The sequence below is a fragment of the Sciurus carolinensis genome, chromosome 7, assembly GCF_902686445.1.
Source record: "Sciurus carolinensis chromosome 7, mSciCar1.2, whole genome shotgun sequence".
NCBI lineage: Eukaryota > Metazoa > Chordata > Mammalia > Rodentia > Sciuridae > Sciurus > Sciurus carolinensis.
Window position 1 is genome coordinate 60951612 of NC_062219.1, and position 24731 is coordinate 60976342.

The 24731-nt window shown below is 32.3% G+C and overlaps 1 protein-coding gene across 6 annotated transcripts in view; it reads right to left on the bottom strand.

Annotated features, from left to right (window-relative positions):
* Window positions 1-24731, bottom strand: part of Grik2 (glutamate ionotropic receptor kainate type subunit 2) — a 643508-nt gene that overhangs the window by 213635 nt on the left and 405142 nt on the right. For all 6 annotated transcript variants that reach the window (XM_047557542.1, XM_047557541.1, XM_047557544.1 and 3 more), the window contains exon 11: window positions 21014-21220. In XM_047557542.1, the coding sequence (XP_047413498.1) occupies window positions 21014-21220 (207 nt within the window). The remainder of the gene's footprint in view (window positions 1-21013; window positions 21221-24731) is intronic.

Genomic DNA, 24731 nt, shown 5'->3' on the forward strand with positions numbered 1-24731 from the left:
CCAGACACAGGAAAAAGTAAATATGTGACACACCATGCAGTACAGTTGCCTCCTCCGAGTCCAGAGATATTCAGAGGAAGTGCCTCTGAGTTTTGAATACCTTCCCTAACTTCAACATCTAGTGCATCCCAAATGTGGAAGTCCATAAGAGTATTCCCTTCCAACTTAGAATCCTTGACAAGAAGAAACTTTAGTATTTTCAATGTTTTTGATTTCACTGATATTGCCTTCAGTGTTGGTTTGTTTTGATTTGTCTCATTATTTGCTATGAATACTTATAAACAATTTTATGCATTTTTCTCATCTCTACTTTTAAGTTAATTCATTAATAGGGTTAATTCACACATTTTTCTTTCTCATTTTATACTCCACCATTCTGTTTTGTCTTGCTTCCTTTTCTCATTTCTTCTTCTGTCTCTTTCCCCTCCCTCACCACCTTTTTCTGCTTTCTTCTTTTCCAGTATTTGATTTTTATTTTTTATGCTTTCTACAGTTTAATGTAAATTTTAGATTCTTGATTGCCTGATTTTTCAAACATTTCTATTTTACTAGTCCCCTTTCCTTCTCTTTGATAAATGGAGTTGTACAGAGCAATTTCAAGAAGTTTTTATTATATGTTGGTATAAGGCCTTCTTTCAAATTATTGCTGATATTGATGGGTATTCTTTCCTCTCAAAGTACTGCTGGAAACTGAAAATATCATTTTGAAATTGTTAAGTGGGATCATAATATACCTCCAGTCTGGTAAAGAACATAAAGAGAAAGGATCTTATTAAAAAGACCCTCTATAATAGTGGAAGAAATATTCATCTTAACAGATTTACAAATCTCAACTTAGACACATAGGAAACATGATAAAGTAATAAGATAATTATAAAAACTAAAAAATCCCTAATAACTGAGCCCATAGGTATGAAAATGGAGAGAATGCTGGTCAAAGAATTCAAAAAGTTAATTGTCAGAATGTTCCATGAATTAAAAGAGCAACTAAGGAATGAAGTGAGAGAGACAATACAGAATATGAAAGAATTTTTTTTTTTTTTTTTTTGTGGTTCTGGGGATTGAACCCAGGGCCTTATGCTTGCGAGGCATGCACTCTACCAACTAAGCTATATTCCCAGGCCTGAAAGAATATTTTGATAAAAATATACCATCTGAAAGGAATGAAACAGAAACCTTGAAACTGAAAACTCAATAAGTCAAATAAAAAACACATTTAACAATCTCACACATACAAAAAAAATACTGAATAGAGCAGAACAAAGCCCATGGGGATTAAAGAAGAAGTAAATACAATAGAACATTATAACAATAACAAATGATAAAAATAAGAAACTATCAACAAAATATATAAGAGCACTGGGACAATATTAAACAATCAAACTTAAAGTTCATAAGTCTTAAGAAAAGAATGGAGATACAGACTAATGACTTTAAAAAAAAAGTATTCAATGAAATAATAGAAGAAACTTTCTCAAATCTTGGAAATGCAATGGGTATTCAGGAACTTTTATTCTTCAGCTCTCCAAATACACACAAAGAGAATTTCACCATGATATATTATAATTAAAATGCCAAAAACTCAGAACAAGGAAAGATTTTAAAAGCCACTGAAATGTCAAATCACATGTAAAAGGCAAACTTATAAGAACAATAGCAGATTTCTTTTAAGAAACTGAAAAGGTCAAGAGGGGATGGAATGATATATTTCAAGCACTGAGAGAAAGTAACTACCAACCTGGATTACTATATCCAGTAAATCTATCCTTCAAAATTGAAGAGAATTAAAAGTCTCCCAAGATAAATATATGGTAAGGGAATTCTTGACCACAAAGTTAGCATTGCAGAAGATATTTAAAGATATCTTCTACAAAGAAGAAGATAAAAATAATAAAGAGGTCATATAAAAGAATAAAACTGATTAAAACAGTAATCAAATGAGAATTAGGAACAAAGCAAACATTAGAAATGAAACAAAACGAGGGGCTGGGGTTGTGGCTCAGTGGTAGAGCACTTGCCTAGCATGTATGAGGCACTGGGTTTGATCCTCGGTACCACATAAAAATAAATAAATTAAATGAAGGTATTGTGTCCATCTACAACCAAAAAAAAAAAAGGAAAAAAGAAAGAAAGATAACAAAATGAGAGAAAGTAATACTTATCTAGAAAAACACTGAACATTGATGGGTTTCATGCTCCAACTAAAAAACACAAATTGGTAGATTGGATTAACTCTATGTTGTGTACAACTTTACCATCAAAGACATTAATAGACTGAAAGTAAAAGTTTGTAAAATGACATTCCATGCAAATGGAAATTAAAAGAAAGCAGGAGTAGCTATTCTAAACACCAACATACTGGACTTCAAGCTAAAACTAATCAGAGGGAACAAAGAAGATCACTAAAAATTGGTAGAAAGAACAATCCAAGAAGAAGATACAATTATAAATATTTATGCTATTGATATTGTTGCCCTGAACTTCACCAAACTAAAACTACTATATATAATGGGATAGATAGGCTCCAATACAATAATATTTGATAGCTTTGATATACCACTTTCACCAGAAATGTCATTCCAGGAAAAAAAAAAAAAATCAACAAAGTAACTGAAGATTTACACTGCACTAGAGACTAAATTAACTTAACAGACATCTACAGGTATTTTAACCAACAAGAACTGAATACACTTTCTTTTCAGCTACACATGGCATTTCTTCTAAATAGATCATCTATTAGACTTCAAAAAAAACTTGGAAATTACAAAATATGAAGCAATTTCTTAAATATTGTCAGATCACATGGAATGAAATTAGAGATCAATAGCAAGATAAACAGCAGAACTCATAAAACACATGGAAATTGAACAATACATTTTTGAATGATGAGTGACTCATCAAATAAATCAAGGAAGAAATTAAAAAATACATTGATTCCAATGAGATTAGAAACATGACATGCAATTTAAAAATACATAGACTCCAATGAGAGTAGTAGAAACATGACATATGAAAACTTGCGGGATACAATGAAGGCAGTTCTAAGAGTAAAGTTGATATCTGCAGTGCCTACATAAAAAAAAAAAAATCAATGCTCTCAATTAAACAACTTAATGATCTATCTCAATTTCTCAGAATGATAAGAACAAATTAAGCCAAAAACCAGGAGAAGAAAAGAAAGAATGAAGATCAGAGCTTAATAAATCAATAAAATAGAGCATAAAATAATACAGATTCAATTAAATAATTATTGCTTTAAAAATATAAACAAATTTGATAAACACTTAGCCAAACCAACAAAAAAGAAAAAGAAGATTTGAATTAATAAAATTGTATATAAAAAGGGAGTATTCCAAGGAAGATTACAGAGACTATTTTTAAAAGCTATATTCCACTAAGTTGGAAAATTGAAGAAAAATATAAAATGAATTGATAAGATATATAAAACCTAAATAGATTAATAACAATAAAATTAAAACACTAATAAAAACCCTTCCAACCAGAATCAAACAGATTCACAGCTGTATTTTACAATGACTTTAAAGGAGAACTAACACAATTTTTCCTCAATTACGTCCATGATAGAAAGGAAAGAATGTTTCTAAACTGATTCTATAAAGCCAGTATCACCTTGGTTCCAAAACTGGATAAGGACACACCAAGGAAATAAAATTGTTAACCAAGATCCTCAATGAACATAGATGCAGAAATCCTTAATACATGGAAACTGAATAAAATAGTAATAATGCATTAAAAATATACACCATGAACAGATCCGTGTTACTGCAGGGATGCATGGATAGTTCAACATATGAAAATCAATAAACATAATATCACACATAAATAGAATCAATGACAGAAACCTCACGATCATCTCAAAAGATTCAGAAAAGTCTTTGACAAAATTCAATACTCCTTCATGATAAAAAAAAAAACTGTGAAAACTGAGATAATTTCCCTAAAATAAGGAACAAAACAAGTATGTCCATTCTCATAACTACTGTTCAATACAGTACTTAAAATTTTATCCAGAGGAATTAGGCAAGAGAAGGAAATAAAAGTGATACAAGAAGGAAAAGAAGAACCCAAATCATCACTGTTTATAGATTATATTATCCTATACTTAGAAAATCTTAAAAGTTCCACCAGAAATCTTGTAAAACAGATAAACACATTCAGTAAAATAACAGTATACAAAATCAACAAAAAAAAATCAATAGTTTTTTTGTTTTTGTTTTTGTTTTTATAACTATTAATCCCTCAGAAAGAAATCGGGAGAACAATTGCATTTATGCTATCCTGGAAAAAGCCCAAACATGTAGGAATAAATCTAACTAAAGAGGTAGAAGACCTCTACACCAATAATATTAGAATGCTGAGTAAATACACTGAAGAAGACACTAGAAGATAGAATGACCTTCCATGTTAATGGATAAGCATAATTTATGTTCTTAAAATGAACCAAAAGTGAGCAACAGAGTCAGTGCAATCCCCATTAAAATATCAATAATATTATTCACAGAACTAGAAAAAAATCCTAAAATTTACATGGAATGACAAAAGACCCAGAACAGACAAAGCATCCTAAACAAAAGACCAATGCTGATTTTAAATATACTACTGATCCATAGTAACAAAAACATCATGGTATTGGCATAAAAACAGACATAAAGATGAATGAAATGGAAGACACAAAGTGAAAACCACACAGCTACTGTTACGCCACCTGCAATTCCCCTCAGTGCTTGACAAGGATTCCGCTGAGTAATAAACGTGTTTTCAAAGTCTCATCGTATGGGGAATTCGGTTGTGGACTTTCCTTCCTTGTTTGCTTAATATGTGTAGGTTTACTATTAATATTTTATGTGTTTTCCCTGAAAGCAGGGGTCTTAACAGAACCAGGGTTAAAACATAAAATACAAACTTCTAATGGAACAGTGATTTCAGATTTAGTCATTTATAATGAAACTTTGAGTAACCAAGAATGCTATGAGAAAATACAAAAATAGATTCTAGCTGCTGATCCCCTGTTGACTACTCTCAGATGACCTGAAGTATGTAGGCAAATAACTCCAACCCCATCAGGAGTGATTAACAGGAACAGAAGAAATAAAGAAAATAAAGTTCTTACAGTTAAAACACCTTATGACAATGCTTATTTAAATAATGGAAAGCCATGACATCCTTACAGAGGGATGCCTCTTAAGCCCTTGGATTTAGAATTTAGATGTAAAATCAGGACATGTTATAATCTGGTTTGAAAGTATACATACAAGAGTGCAAGATATTCCATTTCTTAAAGATTAGGATTTACTAAATGCTGTAAATATTATTGGCCACCTATCTCCCGGAGAAAAAGTTCCTCAATGTTAAGTTCACACAGTAGAAGATGATGTCATATTATTGTTAGTTTAAACTGTCTAGCACTTATTAACCACAGCAGTAGCCACACAACTGACATTTACTCAACCCCGCTGAACTTGCTTTAACCTTTATGATTAGTTAAGCAATATTAATATGTCTTATTGTTTAGTTATAAGTTATCACGAGTAAGCAATTACTAAAAATAATTAGAATACTTCATTGCCTGGTTTAGTAATGATTATACAAGATATTTTTGTTATTTTTCCTTGTGATCTTTTTCTGTCCTGAAAAAACATGTGTAACTGCCTACCTTTTAATGTATAAAAAGCTGGCTGGAAAAAATAAAATTCAGAACTTAGCATCCATTCCTTGAGTTTGTGTTGCTTTGTTCTCCACCTCGCCAACGCCTACTCCATCACCTGTGACCTCTACGACCCCTGCTAGGGCTGGACCCCGGCAAGCTACAGTCATCTGATTCTTGACAAAGGTGCCAATGTGCTAGAAACATATGTTGGAGAAAAGATAGCCTCCTTAAGAAAATGTGCTAGAAAAACTAGATATATGCATTTAGAAGAATGAAACTACATCCCTCTCTCCTCTTATACAAGTCAACTCAAAATGGATCAAAAACCTAGATGTAAGAGCAGAAATTTTACAACTACTCAAAGAAACAAAGGGAAGACTTCAATATATAGACACAGGCAAGGACTTCCTGAATATGACTTTGTAGCTCAGACAATAATAGTAATAATCAATAAGTGGGATAGCATCAACTTAAAAAACTTCTGAAAAACAAACAAACAAACAAAAAGCAGAGTGAAGAGACAGCAAAGAGAATGGGTAAAAATCTTTGCCAGCTATATTTCCAATGGAGGAAATATATAAAGAATATATACCAAACTAAAAAATTCAATACAAAAAAATACATTCTGCATATGGACATATGAATTGAATAAACACTTCTCAGAATAAGAACAAATGGCCAATAACTATTGGAAGAAATTATTAACATTTTCAGTCATTAGATAAATGCAAATAAAAATTAAATTAGAACTCCTCCTCACCCCCATCAGAACGGCAATCATCAAAAATATAAATGATAATAAATACTGGTGAGGATGCAGGGGCAAAGGAACTCTTGTTGACAGTGGGACTATTAATTGGTATATTCAATACGGAAATCAACATGGTGGTTCCCCCCAAAACTAAAAATACAACTACAATATGATCCAGCAATACTACTCCTCAGTATTTATCTGAAAGAATTAATTCTTTAAAGTCAATGTACTTTAAAGATACATACATATGCATGTTTATCACTACATAATTCACTATAGCCACATGAGAGAATCAGCCTAGGTGTCTGTCAACACATGGGTAGATAAGGAAAATGTGGTATGTGTACAAAATAGAGTTTTATTCAGTCATGAAAAATGAAATCATGTCATTAGCAGGAAAATTGATGGAACTGGAGAGTACTATGTTAAGTGAAAAAAGCCAGATTCAGAAACAAGTATTATATATTTTTGTCATATGCAGAGATTAGAGGAAAGGAAAATTAAGGGGGATAAAAAAGAACAACATGAAAATAGAAAGTAGAGTGAGACAATTAGGGTAGAGGAAAGGGACCAAGGGGAGGACAAATTGGGAGATAAGGGTATGTAAGGAAAGGTCAGTAGTTGTTTCTCCATTAATGCTCTTTGTTCAAGGAAAAGTAAATATCTCCCAGAAGTCCTTAAATAACAAGAAAAGTAATGCTATTAATAGTTAAAAGAAAAAAAGGGAGGAAAATAGTATTTTTTCCTTAAAAAAAAAAAACATTCAATTGCTATATAACATCTTTGAGATATTTTTGTTTTGTCTGATCAGAAGTGTAACTCTCCACCTAGCGCATTGAAAGAAACAAATAGTATGTGTTGATTTTATACCTATGCAAGAATACAAGGATTCTCAATTTCCTACATTAGTACATAGAAAGGAAAAGTTCCATCATACAGAACAATAGATTGTTTACTCAGGCTTTATACTTTCTCCTGATTTGTGCATTGGTTTCTAATAGCACCCATCAGATATTATTAGGACCAAGAAGTCCTGGTTCTTCCTGCATTCACATTGAAAACATATTTCTTTGTACAGTCAGGCAATTGTTTGGCTAGTTCAATAACGCTTAAATACATGCAACATAAATATTGATTTCCTGCATAACAAAGATGTAGACCCAGAAATTTCTGAAAGATTCCAGAAAGATTGTATGAAAGTGCTAAAGTTAAACTCTCAGCTGATCAACATATCTTACTCTTAACATGTTTGATCATAGAGTATATGCAATCAAATTCCATTTGTTATACCAATATAATAATGAAAATTCTGACTTGTTTATTTGGGGAAAGTTAAGGGCAAAGTCACTTGGTTTAAATACCTTACCCTAAATGATTTTTACAATGCATGCCTTCATTTTTTCATGCCATATATTGTCTGATAATCCAATAATATCTGTTTAATAGGCATTTAACATTACTTTCTTAAGTGTTTACAATTCAAATATTGTGTGTTCTATAATGCCTTTCATATATTATTTCATATCTATTACTTATTTTCCACTTTAAAATTCAAACCTTAAATAATCTCAACCCTCTCACCTGAGATTTTTAAAAATTTTTAAATTTATTTATTTAAGAATGAATCTGTGATGGTATCATAGCTATGGTTTAAGGTAATGACAGGTACAATGTAAACTTTATTATATTCTTATAGTGTGAAGAGAAGAAAAAATAAAAGAACATGAAAGATAGGTTTATGTTCTTTAATTTTAGATTAAGTATTATCACATAAACATATAAATGATTTTGTACTGAATGACTCCCACAGTCAGTACCTTTAATCTACCAGTGATCCAAGTACGATCCAGCAATGATCTATATTAATAGATAATAAGTATTGAGTGCACGAATTCTATTTTTTCTGTCCTGGTCAATTTGGCCAACTTTACTTATAAAACTAATAAATTGCAATACACCTCAAACTAATTTTTCTAAGCATCATATGCCAGCTGTTAATATTCATAAAACTTCATCACAGTAATCTGATCATGGTTAAATATGTAAAAAATAAACTGCACTTCAATGGTTATATCATTAGTAAACTGAATGTACAGAAGAGCCAAGAAACCATAAAATGTAATTAGAAGTGATCTCGAAATTATGTAGACAAGGGCCTGATATTGGCACAAAACAACAGTGGTTAGTATTAGTGTGATTCATACTAACAAACCAATGAACTTTCCATATATATTTAGTTGATTAAAAATAGATCCATTTTCTTCACATTTAAGTAAAGAGATATAGAAACTTTTTAAAATTTATGTTAATCTGCTCTTTAAAATTTCCTGAATGAGATCATAGTTTCTCTTAAATTGTCTTTCCGTACTTTTAAATGAAAACTGAACAAGTTATAGTTCATTATTTCAGTCATGTGTGATGTTATATAAAATAACATCCCTCAGGTATATTATGTGCTGAAATTAACTGCAGCACTAAAAATAGTGACTTCAAAAGAGCATCTGTCATTTTCTTATAATTTAAGCTTAACAACTTCTGTGACCCTTTCACTCCCAAACAGGATTAGGTATACCCCTCCAGTTTCCAAAAACATCTTGAGAACAGCTCTGTTGCTGCACTACCTGAAGTGTAGAAAAAAATACTTAATTGTCTATTTCATCTAGAATTTATACTTATTTTAACATTTGTAAAACATCTGTGTAAAACTGATTGACATAAAATTGCTGAATTTTAATACTGAGTTACACTTCTATTTAGGGATATCATGGAGAATATCTTCATTTAACAATTGTATTTTTCCATTATTCAAATTCACGTTACAAAGAAACTTCACATAATTTCTTGTGAAATGAAAACCAGTTGCAGTTAACAAAGAAATGATATTATATCTATTAGGAAATTCTAAGCTCTGTTTTTCCTTTTATTAAAATCTTCAAACCCTTTGTTTAGGGCTTTTCTTTATTTTGTTTCTGTTTAGATTTTCTCTCTGTTCTAAAGAAAATGTCACCTTATGAATGCCACATTTGTTTATATCTGTTTTCAGTTACATTTATTCTATTTTTCTAGTAATAATAGATGCAAATCAGTGCTTATTATTTCAAAACACACAGATGTTCCATACACCACAGATAAACAAATTTTCCAGCCCACTACTCTAATAGTGTCACTGTAAATTCACTCTCTGAATCAAATACAAACATTTTGTTTGTTGACTTTGAATAATCCTCGATTTTTGGATATGCTCATATGGATAGTTTCCTCAAAGAATACCCTTGCTACTAATTTATATTTCTACTTTCCATTTTTCATTAGAATTTATTTGCTTGAGTCATTAATTCCCAACTTGAAGACTTTTCCATTTTAATCTGTTTTCCTTTGTTCATTTAAGAATCTTTTGAAAAGTTTTCTTTTTTAAGAAAAGCTTTCCTGACTTAAAAGTTTCAGTACCCTACAACTTTGTACTGATTGGTTGCTTACTGTTTTATGACAAAATTTTATATAACATATATCTGAATGTATAGATGCTTCTATGCATTTATTATTTACAGGGGTCTCTAAAATATCAATTAAGTATTTTAGGTTCTTTTAAAGCTTTAAATTATATCCTTGTGCAATTTTTCTCATAATATTTATGTCCAAACCATTTTCTATAGATATTTTAAAAATCATACATTTAGGAATCATATTTGAAAAACTTAGTAATATGCACAGGGGATATTTATTCAATAATAATATTTATTCAATAATTTATGATACAATGGCAAAATTGGTTAAAAACAATATTCAATATTCTGATTACAAAGTACTACTGAGGAACACATACAAAGTAGACTTGGGGGCTTGGCATGGCAATGGCAGAGTGCTTGACTAGGCCCTGGGTTCAATTCCCAGTATTGTAAAAACAAACAAAAACCAAAATAGACTTGGATAGTACCAAACTCATAGTGATTATATCTGAAGAAGAATGTGAAATTAAATGTAATTTAATCTTTTATAAAAGATTTAAAAAATCAATGACCTGAACAAATTTATAAAGAGTAAGGAACTTCAACATTTTTAAAAATTATTTTTAAGTTGTCCATGGATCTTTTATTTTATTTATTTATTTATATGCAGTGCTAAGATTCAACCCAGGACCTCACACATGCCAGGCAAGTACTGTACCACTGAGTCACAACTCCAGCCCCAAGAACTTCAACATTATTTATGATACTTTAGGACTTTTAAAAGAGACACTTGAAGCAAAAGTAATACATGTGTTAACATGTGTCACTCTGAGGTTAACAGAAATTGTGAATAAATATAGTATTCTGTTTTTTAGCTATTTTTTTTCTAAATTTAAAGTTAACAACAGTACCACTACCCAAACATTTTCTTTTGTTGTTGTTGATGATGGTGTCCTTTTTTTTTTAACCAGAAAGTACTAAAGTGCTAAACTAGGGCCAAAATCTAACAACATGCTATCAAAACAACATGGCAGTACAACTCAGTACCTATTTAAAAGAAACTGTTTTTGACTTAGTCTGTCCATTTTTGTGATATACTCAGAGCCTTTCAAAATTCCTTGAAAAAGAAATATTTAATTTCCTTCTTACTGCATAATGAAAGAGCAATCAGGAAGCAAAAGCAAAGTGTAGTGAGGTCTTCTAAGGCTCATTTATGAATCATAAAAGACTTGATAGTGTTAAATACCAATTGCAATGCCAAGGCAGCATGCTGAGAGGCATTTAGACAGTTGGAAAATCATGGCATTATGGATCTTCTTAAAACTTATGCAAAATATGAGTGAATTAGATCCCAAATGACTTCTCACTTTCCTATAATCATTTTGTAATCTGAAACAGTTTCTTTCTTATTCTGTTTTAAAAAACCCTATTCAATGTACAAATGTTTGTTTTCTTTTAAAACTTCAGGAACAATGAAATTCCAAAAAAGAAATAATTCAAAAAAGTATTTATTACCTAATGAACTCTTTTACCAACCTCAAAGAGTTAATGATATTGAAACACAAATCATTTTAAACACATGGAAATTGTAAAGTTCTTTGATACTTTTAAACTAAGCTTTATATTTAGGATTTACTTTTAAAAACTTGAGGTAATGATGACATATAATATGGCTTTAAAAATCATTTCTTAATTGTAATTACCTAAATATGCCCCCTTTATAACATAATATCACACATATAGTCAATTAATGGTTTAAAATTTAATCATAGTTCAATAGTAATCCTGTAAACTACTCATAGTATTGAATAGTCAAGACAAAGCAAAACAAAAGAAACATTTGACATCCCTTTGTATATATTAGCAACGATACTAATTGTAATGATAATAATAACTACTTTGTCTTGAATATTTCCTATTTACCAGGCAATACACCAAGACTATGCAGTACATTTAATGCCTTATGTTAGAGACAGCTTCTCAAATCTGATTTGAAACCACCTATACAAAGATTAGAAGTAAATTCTGTTTCTTTCTTTAGCAGCATACCAGGTTAATTGGCAAGGTTTCATATTAATTTTATGTTTTGATTGACACATAATATTTGCACATATTTATGAAGTACAATGTTATGTTTTGATTCATGTATATATTGGGTAATAATCAAATCAGGTTAGTTAGCATATGCTTCACCATAACTGTTATCATTATGTCTTTATGATGGGTAACTTAAAAAATCCTTTTGTATGTATATTTTATTTTGAGATGTCATTAACTGTATTTCATTCTCCTGTGCCATAGAACACCAAAACTGATTTCTCCATCTAAGTGTAGCATTGTACAAATTGATCATCCTCCCCACCCTGCCTTCTGTTCTCTCCAACTTTTTTCACTAAAGGTTAGGCTTTAAAAGATTCTGCATTTGTAACCATGAGCGTATTCATCACTACCAGCAACTTCTCACACAGGGAGGCATGAGAGACTGGCGATCTATGAAGATATCAGTATCACTGTCCTACAGCACTTGAATTATTCTTTCTTTTCTTCATTATGTCCCTTATGTCTCCTCCATCTAACTCCTATTTCTTCTGTCCAATTGATAGAGTTAACTAAGTTAAAAAGACTGTAGTGCTGCTCTGCTTTCAGATATTAATATTTAACCCCCACTTCATTCTGTGAGGAAGTATCATTATCCCATTGCATATGTGATAGAACTGACCTCTCACTGCACCATAGATTAAATAATATTCCCAAGGCTATAGGCTACACAGTCAGTGCCTCCTGCTCTTATATTTTTTTTGTGTGTGTTAGGGGGTGGGGTGTATGGCATGAATGCACTGCGTAGACTTAGAATATTGCCTGGCAAATAGGAAACATTCAAGAAAAAGTTATTATTATTATTACAATTATTATTATGACCTTCCCAAGGCTGAGAGAGACAAAGAGGAGAACCCATATTTGCACAGTTAAGACATAACTGTAGATCTACAGAGTATATCTACATAGTATTCCCTTACACATTTTATCAGTATTATGATGTAAGATTAGAGTTCCCACAATAGATCATTAGCTTAAAGATATTACAAAAATGTTCTTGCTAGCTGAGGCTTATAATGTGTGAAAAATCCAAAAACAAATAATTTCAAGTAATAAGAAATATCTATGATTAGGCACCAAAAGTAGAACTTCTACTCTTCAGAGGAGTGCCTGGTCAATAAGGCCTATGAAGCAAGGCCCTAACACAGATCACTGGGTGTGTACTTTAAATAGGTGACACAATAAGAAATATGAGGACTACCTGAACCACAGTAAGAAAAATCAGAGGTCAGCATTAATACTTGAAATCATAAAATGTACCTCTCCAGTTCTGTCATTGGAAAAGCTTTGAGAAAACATTGGTGATTAAATAAAAATGTGAACATGATAAATAAGTGGATTCCTACTGATAGTGTCAAAAGCCTGAAGTACATAACACATAATAAGGTGGTGACTGTTTGAGTTACATTGGTTGTAGAAAACTGGAAGGTGGGGACAGATCTGAAATCTATTTTTAACCTACACATACAGAAACTTTGTGTATTGCTTTATTAGTTTATGTATGAATGTTAACAAGCAGAAATCTTCCTGAGGTTTTCCAGTGCCAAGGCAAAAACCACCAGGGATTTGAAGCTAATTTAACTGCCCGTGTTGCCTTTATGTAGTCCCATCATAATAAGCACCAGCTTACTGAAGCTTAGGTGTTTTCCCTCATGCTAACGAGTAATTCCAGTTGACTTCATAAATAAAATACTCACAACAGTTGTCTCATGAGCCCATAAATGAGTTATTAGCTATAAGGAATACACAACCCAGAGCTACAAGTAAAATTTATGCCCAACTTAATACAATGATTGCATTACCAATTTTCTGTGTTCTCACTTCTACTATGTTAGATTCAATAGCTCAGCTTGCTCTTAGGAGTGAAAAGCTTGATAAAACACTTCATAAATATTATACCAGAAGTTATGATGCTTTAATTTTGAGAGAAAGATATGGCACTATTTATTTCTTTGCTTGGTCCTTGAATAGACACTTTCATTGGAAGGCAATGTAAAAATGAAAGCATTTGGAAAATATGTAGCATATTCTCTAAGGGGCATGGTACTTGAGAGTGACATTTGTTGTGGAACATTTGTGTCATTCTTTCAAAAAATATTGTTGAATGCTGAACACTTTCTGTACTAGCATTATTTATGTCTCCCAGTTATTTTGGTATACATGAAGCAGATGGATGCTACTAAGTATACTACAGTAAGGAGGACCATATATGCAGTAAAGTGATCAGGTAAAATAACATAGTACTTTAGATACTGATTGATTTGAAGGCTCAAAAAATTATCAATTTTTTTATAGTTGGTCAACAAACTTCAAATAACAAGTCACCAATTGTTATCCAATTTTTAAATAAATGGTCAGTACAATATGAAGACCTAGAGTTTAAATATTTTTAAAACATCATCTATAAAGGAAAAAAGAGAGATTTTGCTCCTTTAATTTTTCTGTAGTAGGACACATACTGTTAACATTTTGAAATGTACCAACAACGAGTTTCCAGGCAAATTTTATTTTTTTAACTGTACTTGAAGAAAGTTGGATTAAGATTTTCAAGGATCTGAACAAGTAAAATAAATATTTTGCTTTCTTTCTTTCATGTAATTCAAATTTGACAGTGTACTGAACTATAAAATAAGTATAAGAAGGTCCAAATTATTATGCTTTTTCCTATAAAAACAATGGGTGTATCTATTTGGTGGTGCCCTAAACATTCTTTTAGGTCTTTTTTTTTTTCTTTTCTCCTTCCTTTCTCTCTCCCTCTCTTTCTCTTTCTCTTTCTTTACCATGCCTATTGCTAATGAATTTGATTCTTTATTAAGTAAGGTTCACCTATGTTTAATTAATTTTAATATAAATATCCATTTATAAGACTTAGATCATCTATAGGCAGGAAAACACTGATAAACAGTATACACCTCCTTATGTGTGGGGGATACATTCTGCTGCCCCCCCAGTGAACACTCCAGTGGTACTAAACTCTGTGTTTTTCTTATATATGTACATAAATTCACCATATAATCCATCTTAATTGAACACTTACCATGTACTGCATTCATAACTTTTGTAGTTTGGGGTACAATGCAAAAGTAACATGTTTCTTTTACCTTTTTCACAATTTTACTGATAGATTTTTTTCTTTGCTATTATTTCTTTTCTTCTTTCTTTCTTTCTTTCTTTCTTTCTTTCTTTCTTTCTTTCTTTCTTTCTTTCAAAGCTCTCAACATGTTTCTTAAATTGGTCTTGAACTCCAGACTCAGGTAATACTTCCACCTCTGCTTCCCAGATAACTGGGACCACAGGTAGGCACCATGGTACCCAGCAGGCTATTTGTTCTTACCATAGATTTAACAACCTCAGCATGTGACTTTTTTTTTTCCCTTTCCTTCTTATGTCAAGAACTTTAATATTTTTATTTATCAAAACACTTTACAATTTCTCTTGTGCATATTATAAATGTCAGTAATTGTCAGCATCACTAATGTTGTTCTTAAAGGCTATTCTTAAGTAAAATAAGGGTTACTTGAACACAAACACTGCAATACCATCACAATCTATCTGATAACCAAAACTAAATGCTTAATGGGTGGGTAGCATATACGGGGTAAATACACTGGACTAAGGGATGATTTGTGTCCCCAGAAGTACAGAGCAGGACAGTGCAAGGTTTTATTACACTATTAGAATGGCATGCAATTTAACATTTTATGAATTTCTTATTTCTTGAACTTTTTCATTCATATTTTTGAACAGTTTATTATAGGTAAGTGAAACCATGGAAAACAAAATCATGACTAAGAAGGGACTACTAACACCAAAGCATTCAAGAAAAAGTTTCACCATAAAAATTTAATGCTGATTTAATTAACTAGGATTACTAAAAAATTTATAACAATATAATTCTCTGATCTTTCTTATTTCAGTACTGTCTGGATGTTTTACATTTTAGTCCTTAACAACAGTACTCATAAACATTGTAGTAAAATGATAGGATAAATAAGAAGGCACAAAATTTGGAGTTAGTTATGTTCTTCTATAAATTAGGCACTATATTAGGGAATTCATATGAGTTCATATGAATTATAAATTCATATTCATAATTGTTCTTAATTGTAAATATGATGTCATTATCACCTTTTATAAAAGTTTGAGAAAACTAAGGCTTGGAGAGTTTAAGGCAATGTGCTCATAGCATATACCTATACTGCAGAATTAGGTTTTAACTTACTGTGTCTTAACCAGTACTTTCTAGTATACCATGTTGTAGAGCCCTGATCTATATGTAATGAGCGGGTAGAGGAACTGAAGGTGTTTTGGTGGAAGATTTTCTATCAAGGACAAACAATGCCTCAGGGAACTACTTTTTCCTAATACCCTTCCAAAGTTTTATCTCTTTTTCACTACCAAGAACTAACCCTGGTTTGATCATAATGAAGTTGAGAGATCATACAAAATCCTGTAAATTAAGAGTCCTCTCAGGAAAAAGGAATGAAAATGGAGAAGGTGGTAAATTAGCTGTTTCTAAAACAACAAAGACCTACAACTATAAGGGCAAATACTAATTAAAATAAGAGGCTTAATTCTCCCAGTTGAAAAGGAAGATACACAACCCCCACCCTTTGCTTAGAGCACTTGCTTAGAAAACTGGCAATCCTTAAGTCCTTTCTCTCTCTCTTTGAAATATATATAAATCCTCTAAAAGCTAATTAAGCCTCTTTCCAGCTTTAAGAAGAGGAATGCCTTTCTCAAGGACTTGGCAAGTATCTCTCTGAAATATAGTCATCAAGGACGATGACACCCCTGACTCCTGGTTTCTGTGGGAGAGCGAGAGCCTAATTCCCAAGGAACCCTACTCCAAGTTGCAACACTGTCTCTAGTCATAATGATGTCAACTTATTTTTCCTTTGGATAGAATCTAACTGCCTATGAGGTGCTTGAAAGATATGTAAGAGGAGGATACACCAGGGCAGCTAGAGATACCTATGTGAAGCTCAGGTCCAAAAAGCAGAATGGTGAAACTTCAGTGTGAGGGCTGTAATCAAGTCATGAGAGGATAACCTTGTCCAAGGAAAGTGAGGACAGACGGAAGAACAGAGTCGATCTGATTATCAGTATCAGTTACTATGCCGGATCAAAACTAGCATATTTTCACAAATATGCAAATTATAATGAAGTATTACAAAGAAAAGTATGTTGACTATAATCATCATTCTGGGTTAATAAGACAAAAATCACTAAACATTCAAAGCCAAGGCTAAGCCAATTGAGACATGAGGAAGGCAACATAAAAGATCATGCTAGAGTAAGACTGTATTGTTACAAGGTAACAGAAGGTAAATCAACAAGTATGCCCTCAGAAGAATAAGATGAATAGATAACTTGAAAATGAATAGATCGCTTGAAGATCATATCAGTGGTTCTCTATACCAAAAGATATGTTTTGAGAAATAAATATTGATGATAACACTGGGTTCTAATTCTGGGTGCTGCATCATCATCTGTGCCGTGGTTCTAAATTGTGATTTCCCAGTCACCATTTTCTACTTTAAAATTTTCTTGAATAAATACACACAGAAAATTTTAAGAAAAAGAACAAATTGTAGAAACTAAAAATTTCGGTCAAGTTTGTATACCAAAAATGCCAACTAAAAGAGCATTAATGGCTGGATATGTGATGCATGCCTACAATCTCAGCTCCTTGGCAGACTAAGGCAGAAGGATCCCAAGTGTGAGGTCAGTCTGAGGAATTTAGGAAGATCTTGTCTCAAAATTAAAAAAAAATTACAAAGGGCTGGGGTGCAGCTGAGAGGTAGAGCACTCCTGGGTCCAATCCCCAGTCATCCCCCTCCAACACACACACAAAAGGAAAAACATTAACTAAACGCATGTGACAAATGTATACACAAAGGTATTTGTGATAAAAATAATTTCTGTGTTCTGTCTAAATGTAAAAGTCTCACATACACTATTTATTCAGAGTTTCATAGTGAATATACATTGCAGAGTTCATTCCACTCTATTCAAGAATAAATACCTTCATATCCCTTGGATGTGGTTTTCCTAGAATTGACACTACATCCTATGTTCTTCTTTGAGTAAGTATATTCCTAAGATTATCCAGAGAAACCACTTTCTTCTGGATTGAATAATTTGTTTAGAATTCAGTTCATAAACTAGTTCAGGCCAATATACCAATTTGGGCTCTGTTATGAAATTATTAGAGTAATGATGCTTTATTTTTTTCCTGGATAAGTACTCTAGAATTGATGGAGGCAATTATTCTTGCCACTTTTAGGAAGGAATATGCCTGAGTAAAACAAATCTAAGAAAACAAATACTAAATTTTGATGAAAGATCAGAGACTAAAATCTGACATCTTAGACTAAGCAACACCCTTGGCCATTTTGCTGCCTCCGGACTTCAAGAAAATGCAAACCAATAAGTTATTGTTATTGTCTAACCAGCCCCAGGTAGGTTTTTGATAGTTACTGCTATATAAATAGCATCATATAAAGTTCAAGGTTCTATTATTATTATTGACACATATTAATTGAACAAATTTGTACAATTCATTGTGATATTTGCATACATGCTACATCATGAACCGATCTTATCCATCTGCCTTTTCTCTACTCTTGCTCTCACCTTCACCCACACCCCCTGCAACTCCCTCATCTACTTTCAGGATGACTTTATTTTTAAGTTTCCAAATATGAGAGAGAACTTGTAATACATGTCTTTCTGTTTCTGGCTTATTTTGGTTAACATGATGACTTCCAGTTCTATTCATTTTCTTGCAAATGACAGGATCTCATTCTTCATCGTGGCTGAATAATAATTCATTGTGTACATATACCATACTCTCACTATCCATTCATCTGTTGATAGGTTCCTAGACTGATCCCATATTCTAGTTATTATATTACAAGAAGCATAGGCATGCAGGTATCTCTTCAGTTTTTGTTTTGTTTTGGTGCCAGGAATTGAACCCAGAGGTACTTAACCACTGAGGCACATCCCCAGCCCTTTTTTACTTTCTCTTTTGAAACAAGGTTTTACCAAGTTGTGTAGGGCCTTGCCAAGTAGCTGATTCTGGTTCTGAACTTTAGATCCTCCTCCATTAGCCCCCTGAATTGCCAGGATTACAGGCAAAGGCCACCATGCTCAACAGGTATCTCTTTCTGTAGGTATACTTTATTTCCTTTGGATATATATCCAGGAGTGGTATAGATGGATTATATGGTACTTCTATTTTTCGTTTTTTCAGGAAACTGTTTACTGTTTTTATAGTGGCTGTGTTAATTTACATTCCCAACCACTGCATATAAGGGTTCCTTTTTTTCCTTACCTTTAGCAGCATTTGTTATTTTCAGGGTTTTTGTTGGTTTTTGTAATACATAGTCACTGGGGTGATGTAGTTTTGATTTGCACTTTCCCAATGAGAAATGATATGAGTACTTTTCATATATTTATTGGCCATTTCTGCTTTTCCCTTCTAGAAGTGTCTGTTGAGATCATTTGCCTATATTTTTAATTGCATTACCTGTTTTTTGTCATGAAGTTTTTTGAATTCTTTATGTATTCTGTATATTAACCCCCTGTCAGATGAATAGTTGCCCAATATTTTCTTCTGTTCTTTAGGGTGTATCTTTCCTCTGTTGTTTCCTATGCTGTACAGAAGTTTTCTAGTTTGATGTAATCTCATTTGTCAAAGTTTGCTTTTTCCCCCTATGCTTTAGAAGTCCTATGCAGAAAAATAAAATTGTTGCCTGTGTTAATACATTGAAGTGTTTACCTTCTGCTTTCTTCTGGTAGTTTGAGAGTTTCACGTCTTATATATTGATCCATTTTGAGTTGACTTTTGTACAGGGTGAAAGAGAAGAGGCAAATTTCTTTTCCACATGGATTTTCAGTTTCTGTAGCACCATTTGTTAAAGGTTATCATTTTTGAAATACATGCTTTTGGCACCTTTGTTGAAAATCAGTTGGATGTAGATGTGTGGATTTATTTCTGGGTTCTTTATGCTGTTCCAAACAGGAGGTTCAAGTGAGTGCTGTATGCTTCTGTTCAGCTATCTTACCAGTCTCCCCAAGTTTAAGGTTTCTGGTTCTAATTCACACACACACACACACACACACACATGCACACTCCAGCATTTTTCACACCTTTTCTCCCCAGTACTGGAGATTAAAACCAAGTGGATTTTACAACAGAGCTACATCCTCAACCCTTTTTATTTTTTTATTTTAAGACAGTATCTCGCTAAGTTGTCCAGGCTGTTCTTGAACATGGAATCCTCCCTCCTCAGCCTCTCAAGTAGTGGGGATTACACTTATATACCGTGGAATGAGGCATTTTCCTCATCTTCAAATGAATTTACAAAGTTGAAATATAAATGCTCCACTTTAGTAGAACTGCTGAGAAGTAAATGATCAAGTCTAGAATTTTAGAATCTTATTTTGGAAATTTTATATCATTAAAAAATGTGCTAATGGTTTGAAGAAATAGTTGATAGTTTATCTGAATTTTTATTCAGCTGCTAACCAAAACCTAATCTATGTTTATATATATATATATATTCTGAAATCTGTACAGTAGTCTGATTTTGGAAAAATAATTCACTTTTATCAGATGTGTGTGTGTGTGTATCCTTATTCATATAATTGTTTTACCTCTTTTCTAAAAACAAGAAGTATCCTATCCTACCATAGGAAAGTGTTAGCATGAACTTAAGAGTTTACAACATTCATTCTCTGTTGCTTAGGAAGTTAGCATTGCAAAAATGAGGCAGATATTCATTGTTGGGGAATCATACTTAGAAGACCAATTATCTCAAGATATTAAACAACTAAACACAATTTAAGACATTTTGACTAATAGGATTATGTATTCTTCTTAGATTCCTTATTTGTAGTGAAAAACTAATACCTACTTTGAGTAAACTTAGGAAAAAATGAATTTGAAATACATTACTGCTATTTGTAGTTATTAACCCATAAGCAAATTTTTTAACAGTCTACCAATGGTAATAAGTAATGAGAAAAGGGACTTACATGATCAATTAGTTCACGGACCATTCCATTCCACTGTCCATTGGCATCATCCTGGGCTCCATATTTCCCATCCTCCACAAGTCTAATCTCATACGTAAAGCCAAGGATTGTAGATAATTCTCTGAGGAGATCAATGCAATAGCCCTCAAATCGATCATTCCCATAGAGAGGTTTGTCAGACTTCTTAAACAGGACATAAGGTTCTTCCTGGAAACATTGAACATGAACAGAGGAGATATGATTAATCATGAAACATAGCATCCTAATGACAGCCCTACTTGAAAGACAGAAAAATTTGCATTAATTTAAGACAGCTGTCAACTTATGCTTCTAATTGTATTTAATGTAGTTTGAAATATTAAGAATGGAGACATGTGGATCATTTAGGAAATGTTTGTGATTCACAAAAGAATGTTTGGCTATAAAAATCCCACCAAAGGTATATAATTAAAATATGACATCTTATACCATGTATTACATTAATCAAAATAAATAATAAACTGTGACATGCGATGCTTTCTGTAGAGTATATAATATTTAATTTCACCATAATTATAATGTCCAAATTTGAATTATGCCACTTAAGCAATATCTAGTATACTGTTTCAGTGAAGCCTATGAATGAAATGAACGAAAAAAAATCATTGACTAATTGCATACTCTGTGTTAAGAATTGGAGTGGTATATACCTCGTATGTATATGTACTCTATCCTAAAATATGAAAATTATAACAATTTTTATATTGAATTATAAGATGAAAAGTGGCAATTACTTTAAAATATAGAGAAAGAAACTATAACTTATCAAGTGATCATGCATTCATCCAAAGTCACTTTAAGGAGCCAGCCCCTCTTCTATCTAAGACAAATAATTGAACAATGAAGTTTATAATATAGGGAAAGAAACATAATACATGCTTAAACAAATAGGACATGTAACTTCAGATGCTAAGTGTTGCAAAAACATAAAATATGTCAATAAGATGAAGAACAACTGAAAGGTACTTGGGAAGATAAGACAACACAAAACCAAGTAATATACCTGGAAGTCTTTTCTGAAGAGGCAAGAGATAAGATAAGATGGAACCTAAAACATGAGAGATGGATTCTAGCCCTTAGAAAATCTGAAAAAAGAATATTTCAGATCAAGGACACAGAAAGTAAAAAGTCCTGAGGTTTGTATGACATTGGAGAGTTCCAGGAAGAAGACAATAGCCATGACTGTGACTAATGTCACATCCAGTAAATAAGGGAGCTAAGCAGATGAGAACAAAAACTATGAGGAGAACAACCCTATGAGTCTCTAACAAAACAGGTCGTATGAAAATCTGTAAGGTTGAGTGCAAAGAACATTAGAATATTTTATTGTGGGCACATGGAACATGGTATAGCTGACCGTGCTAGAGCTCTGCTTATTCATTATTCTCTCCCCTCTGACTCCTATAAATCATGTATCTTTTTAATATCTATAGACTCTTGTCTTTTTCAGAATGTCAAATAGGTGGAATCATATAGTATGTAGCCTTTGCAGATGGGTTTGTTTCACTTGGTAGTATGCATTTTGATTCCTCAAAGTCCTTTCATGGCTTGACAGCCCATAGCTCATTTATTTTTAGTGTGGAATAATATAACATTCTTTGGATGTACTATAGTTTATTTGTGCACTTACCTACTAATGAAAAAAATTGGTTGCTTTTGAGTTTTGGCAAATATACACAAAACTGCTTTATATACATAAGTGTTCTGGGTTTTGTGTGGATATGACTTTTCAATTCCAAGGGCATGATTTATGGATCATATGTTAAGACTATACTTAGTTTTATAAGAAACTACCAAACTCTTGCAAAGTGGCTGTATCATTTTGAATTCCCACCAGTGATGAAGGAGAGTCTTATTATTCCATATCCTCACCAATATTTGTTAATGTATTCTGGATTTGGACCATAATAAATAGTATGTGAAACATCTCTTTTTTTAAATTGTTATTCCCTAATGACCTATGATGCTAGTATCTTTTCATGTTTCAAAATAGTTTTACTAGGACTATTTTGTGGTCATTTGAATGTTAGAGAGTTTAAATTTCTCAGCTCATAGTTATGAAGAGGTGAAGAACTGATAAGAAGAGACAAATGGGTTTGAACCTATATTTTCTAAATTTAATGATACATAATTTTCAGTTATTCTGTATTGCTTGAACACCATCAATTCATTTGGGAGAGAACCATACATGCTAGATTCTTATATGGAATTATTTCAAACATAGTAATCAGAAACCTATAATTACATTCAAAACTAGATATTTAGGTTTAATACAAAGTAAAAAGACTGTTAGGATCAGGTCTGAGTTTTATGTAACTTATGACCACAAATCAAATTTATTTCTTAGGGATACATAGAATACTACAAATATGACAGACATAGTGTCTTTTCAACCTAGGGAACCTATAAGTTAAAGAACACATTTCTGTACATCACACTTTAAAAGCCCGTGTTGTCTTGGAAGGAAAAGAAGTAAGCAGTACTCTTGTACTGGGTATTCACATTCCAGGCAAATTCAAGTGTCTTTTTCTGGTACTCCCACAATAACTTTTGAGTTACTTTACCATAACACTTACCACATTGAATAGAGAGAGTAATTTATACATATTTCTTCTTAACTAGACTTGAGCAATTTGTCCAGCAAAACAATGAGTTAACTTTACATCAAAAGCACCAATTAGATAAATTTACATTGAAAGCACCAAACATACTACAAATAAAATGACTGCTGAAGTGAATTGAATGGCCATAGATTACTATGGTCAACTGGGGAAAGGATAGAAACTTAAATTTGAAGGCAAAAATTGTGAGACAGGTGTATACCTCTACTAGGTTCAGGTGTGGTGACATCAATCCTCAGGTCCCTAATCCATATGCAGAAGATTAAAGACCTGAGAAAACACCACATTCCCCTGAAAAAGAGGTGAAAATCTGAGGACACCAGATTGGCAGAATGGCAATCAAATGAAGCATATAGGCATAGTAGATAAAATACTTTATACTTTGGTCTTGGCTATCTTATTATTTATAAATAAATAAATAAATGGGTTTTTAAAAAATTTTAAAGGCACAAAGATGGACAAGTTGTTAAGCTCCATGCACTAAGCAATAGCACTAACATTTTCAAGTACTTACTTATGTGCCAGATTAAGTGCTTCACTTTAATTAATTTTTATCTCATAACAGCTATATAAAATCATTAATATCACTATCTTCGATTTACAGATGAAGAAACTGAAAGAAAGGTGCTGTTGTGGTTTAGATAGGTGGTGTACCCCAAAAGCTGCTGTGTTAATACAGGAGATAAAATGATTCAATTATGAGAGCTGTAACCTAATTAGTGGATTCATCTACTTGAGAGAGTAGTCACTTGAAAGGATGGTCATACTAGGTGACAACCACAGGTAAGTAGGTGTGGCTGGAGAAATCAGGTCATGGATGGTACACATCATGGTTTATATTTTATCCCTGATGCTTCTCTCTCTTTTCTTCTCTCTCTCTCTCACTGCCCGCCCCCCCTGATTCTCAGTTGCCATGAGCTATTTTCCTTCACTGTGACATACGGTCTGACCTTGGGTCCAGAACAATAGAGTCCACCATGGACTAAGACCTCTGAAATCATGAGTCAAAATAACCTTTTCCTCCTCTCGGTTGTTCTTGTCAGGTGTTTTGGTCATAG